We start from the raw sequence: 7,523 nt of genomic DNA, 5'->3' as shown, positions 1-7,523 counted from the left end.
TAAGGGGCAATTTATCACGGCCAATCCACCTAACCCGGAGCACCCGGAGGAAACCCACGCAGACACGGGGGGGGAGAACGTGCAGACTCCGCACAGACAGTGACCCGAGCCGGGAATCGAACCCGGGTCCCTGGCGCTGTGAGGCAGCAGCGCTAACCCGCTGTGCTGCCTCAGACTTTCTCAGCTTGTCCTCAAGCCAGGGAGACGGACCTCACCTTCTTCAGAAAGGGAGAATAAGAGAAAACGAGAAGACTTCAATTCAAGTACCTTGGTAGTTTTATTTAAAATTCTGCAAATAAAAACGGACTAAAAAAAAAATGCTAAAAAATAATGCAACGTTCTGTACAGACTGACGCATTGGCGGTCGATCAGTGACACGAGGTTCACGATCGTACGAAGCCCGAACGCTTACGGCTCCCCCCTGGTCTGCCGTGGATAATTTACATGTCGCGGACGTGCACCAAATACAGTCACCTCCTGGAGTAACCGCGAACGATCCAGAGAGAGAGAGATATAAACCGTGCTTACGGCCTATCCAATCTTCCTCGCGTGCGTCGACGTTTCAGACTGCTTTCTATCCCGTCCGAACCAAGTGGAGCAGTCCCTCAGAACGTGTCTTTAGCCGTGCTGTCGAATTCTCCCCCCTCGGGCGAGAGACGGTCCAGAATATTTCTTCACAAATCCCACTTTGTCCCCCCCCCCGACCGTTGATTGATTGCCTTATGAAAGGCAAATGATTGTCCCAAGTCAATCTCTTGTGGCACTGAACAAGTGGGGGGAGGGTGGAATCAGGGTGATGGGTAACCTTTGTTATTTTTAGGGCGGGGCATGGGGGAGATGCAAAGTGCCACCAATGGTGGGAGGTCAGAATTGCAGCGTGACGTTGACATTGGGAGTTCCCCTGATAGGATTCCCCCCCACACGGTGCAGGACGTGGTCATTCGGCCCATCGAGTCTGCGCCGGCCACAATCCCACCCAGGCCCTATTCCCCTAAACTCCCATTTATCCTGCTAATCCCACTGACACTGAGGGGCAATTTAGCATGGCAAATCCACCCAACCTACACATCTTTGGACACTAAGGGACAATTTACCACGGCCAATCCACTTAACCCGCACATCTTTGGACACTAAGGGACAATTTAGCATGGCCAATCCACCCAACCTACACATCTTTGGACACTAAGGGACAATTTACCACGGCCAATCCACTTAACCCGCACATCTTTGGACACTAAGGGACAATTTAGCACGGCCAATCCACCCAACCTGCTCATCTTTGGACACTAAGGGACAGTTTAGCATGGCCAATCCACCTAACCTACACATCTTTGGACACTAAGGGACAATTTAGCATGGCCAATCCACCTAACCCGCACATCTTTGGACACTAAGGGACAATTTAGCATGGTCAAACCACCTAACCCGCACATCTTTGGACACTAAGGGACAATTTAGCATGGCCAATCCACCTAACCCGCACATCTTTGGACACTAAGGGACAATTTAGCATGGTCAATCCACCTAACCCGCACATCTTTGGACACTAAGGGACAATTTAGCATGGCCAATCCAACTGGGGTAGCACAGTGGTTAGCACTGCTGCCTCACAGCGCCAGGGACCCAGGTTCAGTTCCCGGCTCGGGTCACTGTCTGTGTGGAGTCTGCACGTTCTCCCCATGTCTGCGTGGGTTTCCTCCGGGTGTTCCGGCCTCCTCCCACAGTCCGAAAGACGTGCTGGCTAGGGTGCATTGTCCGTGCTAAATTCTCCCTCAGTGTAACCCGAACAGGAGTGTGGCGACTGGGGGATTTTCACAGTAACTTCATTGCAGTGTTAATGTCAGCCGATTTGTGACACTAATAAATAAACTTCAAAAAATTTAAACTAACCTGCACATCTTTGGACACTAAGGGGCAATTTAGCATGGCCAATCCACCTAACCCGCACATCTTTGGACACTAAGGGACAATTTAGCATGGCCAATCCACCTAACCTGCACATCTTTGGACACTAAGGGACAATTTACCACGGCCAATCCACTTAACCCGCACATCTTTGGACACTAAGGGACAATTTAGCACGGCCAATCCACCCAACCTGCTCATCTTTGGACACTAAGGGACAGTTTAGCATGGCCAATCCACCTAACCTACACATCTTTGGACACTAAGGGACAATTTAGCATGGCCAATCCACCTAACCCGCACATCTTTGGACACTAAGGGACAATTTAGCATGGTCAAACCACCTAACCCGCACATCTTTGGACACTAAGGGACAATTTAGCATGGCCAATCCACCTAACCCGCACATCTTTGGACACTAAGGGACAATTTAGCATGGTCAATCCACCTAACCCGCACATCTTTGGACACTAAGGGACAATTTAGCATGGCCAATCCAACTGGGGTAGCACAGTGGTTAGCACTGCTGCCTCACAGCGCCAGGGACCCAGGTTCAGTTCCCGGCTCGGGTCACTGTCTGTGTGGAGTCTGCACGTTCTCCCCATGTCTGCGTGGGTTTCCTCCGGGTGTTCCGGCCTCCTCCCACAGTCCGAAAGACGTGCTGGCTAGGGTGCATTGTCCGTGCTAAATTCTCCCTCAGTGTAACCCGAACAGGAGTGTGGCGACTGGGGGATTTTCACAGTAACTTCATTGCAGTGTTAATGTCAGCCGATTTGTGACACTAATAAATAAACTTCAAAAAATTTAAACTAACCTGCACATCTTTGGACACTAAGGGGCAATTTAGCATGGCCAATCCACCTAACCCGCACATCTTTGGACACTAAGGGACAATTTAGCATGGCCAATCCAACTGGGGTAGCACAGCGGGTTTGCACTGCTGCCTCACAGCGCCAGGGACCCGGGTTCGATTCCCGGCTCGGGTCACTGTCTGTGTGGCGTCTGCACATTCTCCCCATGTCTGCGTGGGTTTCCTCCGGGTGTTCCGGCCTAAGGGACAATTTAGCACTGCCAATCCACCCTAACCCACACACCTTTGGGTCTCTGGGAGGAAACCGGAGCTCCCGGAGGAAACCCACGCAGACACGGGGAGAACGTGCAGACTCCACACAGACAGTGACCCGAGCCGGGAATCGAACCCGGGTCCCTGGCGCTGTGAGGCAGCAGTGCTAACCACTGTGTCACCCGAAGATGTGACCCTCTATTTGAGTGGAGGGGGTGCCTAGAACCAGGGGGCGTAATTTCCAAGTTGGGGGAAGTCACTTCGGGTGGAGAAGTGGAGAAAGCTCTTGATGCCGAGGGTATGTATCTGAGGAATTGCCTCGCCCGGAGGAGGGGAAGCTCAGTTTGCGAGTGAGTTTAAGGTAGGGGTTTCTGGATAGCAATGATGGAAAGGGGATATGGGGATAGTGTTGGGGGTGGGGCGGGGGGGGGAAGATACTGAAGCGGATGGTGAGGCACCATCGCAGTGAATGGCGGGGCATGAACTTTGGGATGGGCTGAATGGCCTCCCCCTCCCACTTTTGGTGCAATGGGGGCACCCTCCCACTTTTAAACAAGGGGTGGGCAATGTAATGGGAGCGCCCCCGGCTATGATGTGCCCCCCCCCCTCTCCCCTGCCCAGTACTTAGCGATCCTGCAAAGATGCCTTCTTCTCGTAGACGGATGCACCTGGAAATAACTATCTCGGGAGCTGGGAATACACCCCCCTAGTCGCCCCCCCCCCACCCCGCAACCACACTACTGTCCCCCTCACACAGCTGCGATCGTGTGGAGAAACTCTGCAGAGATGGCCATATCTGATCCGAAACCTGAAGGGAACTCCTTCTCCCCCACCGGAATATACAGACACAGGACTCCCCGCTAGCCGGCCCGTGCATCTACACACAGCTCCGAGCTCTCCCTCCCCGGAATATACAGACACAGGATCCCCCCGCTCCGTAGCCAGTCCGTGGATATACACACAGCTCCGAGCTCTCCCTCCCTGGAATATACAGACCCAGGACCCCCCCCCCTCCTCCGTAGCCAGTCCGTGGATATACACACAGCTCCGAGCTCTCCCTCCCCGGAATATACAGACACAGGACTCCCCCCCTCCGTAGCCAGTCCGTGGATATACACACAACTCCGAACTCTCCCTCCCTGGAATATACAGACACAGGATCCCCTCCCCAGCTGGTCCATGCATCTACACACAGCTCCGAGCTGTCCCTCCCCGGAATATACAGACACAGGTCTCCCCCTAGCCGGCCTGCACACAAGCAATTCCGAATTGGGCAATCCTCCCACTCCCCCCGGAATATACAGACACAGGATTCCCCCCTAACCGGCCTGTGCACACACACACACACACACACACACATAACTCCGAACTGGGCACCCTCACGGAATATACAGACACAGGAGTTCTCCCCTAACCGGCCTGTGCACACACACACACACACGTAGCTCTCAACAGTCCCTCCGATCCGGAATATACAGACACAGGTCTCCCCCTAACTGGCCCGAGAACACACAGCTCCAAACTGGGCAGCCCCCTTCCCCCCCCTCCACACCCCGGAATATACAGACACAGGAGTTCCCCCAAACCGGCCCATGTCTAGACCCAACTCCAAACTGGGCACCCGCGAGACAGAGGTCTCCTCCCTAACCGGCCCAGGTGTACACCTAACCCTAAACTGACATCCACCCACCACCCCCCCCCCCCCACCTCCCGCCAAGTGGATTTAAATTCGCGCCAAAAAATTATGACACCCGCCCCTTGAAGTGTCCCCCTCTCTGCCCATCACCCACCCTGCTTCCCCACACACCCCCCCCCCCCCCTCCCCCACACCCGATCAATAGTCAAGTGGGCAAGTGACAGAGAGGCAACTTTCCCCCGAAAGGGACGCGCACGCACGCACGCGATCGGCTCAGGCATCGGTGGCCACCGGCTGGCCCAGGTTCTCCCGCAGGTACACCGACTGGATCTCCTTGCTCTTGAGGCAGAAGTCGCAGGCCCAGACGGCAGCCGTCTCGGTGGTCAGGAGGCCGTAGGCCGTCTCCGTCATCCCCGTGCACTCCCGGTGGAACCACTTCTGGCAGGAGGCCTCGCACAGGATGGCGTCCTGGTCGTCATTCACCTCGTTGAGGCAGAAGCCGCAGGGGTAGACGGGGTCCGAGGAGGGCCGGTGCCCGGCCCCCGCCCCCCCACTCTTGGCGCCGGGGGGGAAGCTGCCGCCGTCGGTTGGGCCCCCGGCGGCCGGGGCGGGGTTGAAGCCGGCCTGGTTGCCGTTGACGCCCGTCGGGGACCCCGAGTGCTCGCCGGGGGGGTTGAAGGCGTTGCCGGGTCGGTGAAAGTTCTTGGACGCCTCCTCCGTGGGCGGGTAGCTCCTCTCCGGGCTGGGGAAGGAGGCGGCGCCGGGCGGGCCTACGGCGCCCTTAGCGAAACCCGGGTTGCCACGGGCACCCGGGTTAAAGGGCCCTGGCAGCTGGATGAACTTGGGCCCCAGCGGGGGGCCGGCGGCCGGACTGGGCACCGGCCCGGGGCCTGGCATCATCTCGCCCCGCGGCGGCGGCTGCCCCAGTCCAGGGGGCAGCATGGCGCCGAAGTTGGCGCCCGGGGACGGACCGGGAGGGCCCGGGTGAAGGGGCTGGCCGGGGGAGGGCTGAAAGTCTGACCGATGGCGGAGCCAAAGGGGGAGCCCCCAAAGTTCATGCCCCCCGGCTGCCCGAAGCCCGGGGTCTGGGGCAGGCCGAAGGGCGCCCCCAGCTGGCCGGGAGGGAAGTGGTGCGGCGTCTGCCGCCTCATGGCCTGGGGTCCGGCGTTGAAGGCGGGGTGCAGGTGGGTCGACTGCGGCCGGTAGGCTCCGTAGGCCGCCGCCGGGTTGCCGAAGAAAGCGGCCGAGGGCGCCCCCCCCTTGGGGGGGGTGAAATCATCGTCGAAGGGGTTCGAGGCCACGAGGTGATCCACCATCGGTGTGGGGGGAGGGGCGAACTCGGAGAGGTGCGAGAACTGGGCGGCCTGGAGGGACAGGAAGAAGACAGAGAGAAAAAAGAAACATGGGGTTAGACGGATTCTGTCGGCTCCGCAAGACCCCCGAGAACCTCCCACCCACACCCTGCCCAACCCTCATTAGAAACCACAGCAGCATTCCAAATGGGGTGGCACGGTGGGTTAGCGCTGCTGCCTCACAGCGCCAGGGACCCGGGTTCGATTCCCGGCTCGGGTCACTGTCTGTGTGGAGTCTGCACGTTCTCCCCGTGTCTGCGTGGGTTTCCTCCGGGTGCTCCGGTTTCCTCCCACAGTCCAAAGGTGTGCAGATTAGGTGGATTGGCCGTGCTAAATTGCCCCTTAGTGTCCAAAGAAGTGGGGGGAGAATGTGGGAATCGCTCCACGGGGGGAGTGGGGGAGAATGTGGGACTCGCTCCCACGGGGGGAGTGGGGGAGAATATGGGACTCGCTCCCACGGGGGGAGTGGGGGAGAATATGGGACTCGCTCTCACGGGGGGGAGTGGGAGAGAATGTGGGGCTCGCTCCCACATGGGGAGTGGGGGAGAATGTGGGACTCGCTCCCACAGGGGGAGTGGGGGGAGAATGTGGGACTTGCTCCCATGGGGGGAGTGGGGGGAGAATGTGGGATTCGCTCCCACGGGGGGAGTGGGGGAGAATGTGGGACTCGCTCCCACGGGGGGAGTGGGGGAGAATGTGGGACTCGCTCCCACGGGGGGAGTGGGGGGAGAATGTGGGACTCACTGCCAGGGGGAGTGGGGGGAGAATGTGGGACTCGCTCCCACGGGGGACTGGGGGAGAATGTGGGACTCGCTCCCACGGGGGACTGGGGGAGAATGTGGGACTCACTCCCACGGGGGGAATGGGGGGAGAATGTGGGACTCGCTCCCACGGGGGGAGTGGGGGGAGAATGTGGGATTCGCTTCCAGGGGGAGTGGGGGGAGAATGTGGGACTCGCTCCCACGGGGGAGAATGTGGGACTCGCTCCCACGGGGGAGTGGGAGAGAAGGTGGGACTCGCTCCCACAGGGGGAGTGGGGGGAGAATGTGGGACTCGCTCCCACAGGGGGAGTGGGGGAGAATGTGGGACTCGCTCCCACGGGGGGAGTGGGGGGAGAATGTGGGACTCACTCCCACGGGGGGAGTGGGGGGAGAATGTGGGACTCGCTCCCACAGGGGGATTGGGGGGAGAATGTGGGATTCGCTCCCAGGGGGAGTGGGGGAGAATGTGGAATGGGTTCGGGGCAGTAGCGGGTGTTTGAGGGACAGTCGGCGAGGGGGGTTGTGAGCAGTCAGAGGTGAAGGAACAGTCCTGGGGAGGGACAGTCGGGGATGGATGTGTAAACCGCAGCCTGAATCCCCCGGGTACAGACGCGCTCACTCGGAGATTTGACCCGACCTGTGCATTCGATTTTCGCTTCTTCTTCTCTGGACTCTTCAGCTGAGTTCCGCCACCGTTCGCACCTGCGCTAAGCAAACAAAGATCAGATCAACGCTCTCCCCAATCCCCCTGTCCCTCAGGGTGCAGGTGAACCTGGCACTGAGCCCCTGACACCGAGCATCCACCT

At 58.8% G+C, this 7,523-nt stretch overlaps 1 protein-coding gene and 1 long non-coding RNA gene across 2 annotated transcripts; both read right to left on the bottom strand.

Moving 5' to 3' along the window:
* Positions 1-258: 258 nt before the first annotated feature.
* On the bottom strand, positions 259-2,405 carry LOC144511458 (uncharacterized). Its single transcript, XR_013500827.1, has 2 exons — positions 1,525-2,405; positions 259-1,368 (listed from the first exon to the last, which is right to left on the bottom strand). It is a non-coding gene; the product is annotated as an uncharacterized LOC144511458 (long non-coding RNA).
* Positions 2,406-4,777: 2,372 nt separating this feature from the next.
* Positions 4,778-7,435, bottom strand: LOC144511123 (pygopus homolog 2-like; the record flags this gene model as incomplete). The annotated part of the gene is given in 3 exon segments (XM_078241099.1): positions 4,778-5,605; positions 5,608-5,968; positions 7,355-7,435. Coding segments are annotated over 3 exon segments (1,170 nt in total), but the record flags the coding sequence as incomplete, so codon positions are not given.
* Between the last annotated feature and the right edge of the window lie 88 nt (positions 7,436-7,523).

Source organism: Mustelus asterias, chromosome 24 (assembly GCF_964213995.1).
Source record: "Mustelus asterias chromosome 24, sMusAst1.hap1.1, whole genome shotgun sequence".
Taxonomy (NCBI): Eukaryota; Metazoa; Chordata; class Chondrichthyes; order Carcharhiniformes; family Triakidae; genus Mustelus; species Mustelus asterias.
The sequence above is the reverse complement of the archived record's forward strand: the minus strand, read 5'-3'. Positions and strand labels throughout refer to the sequence as shown.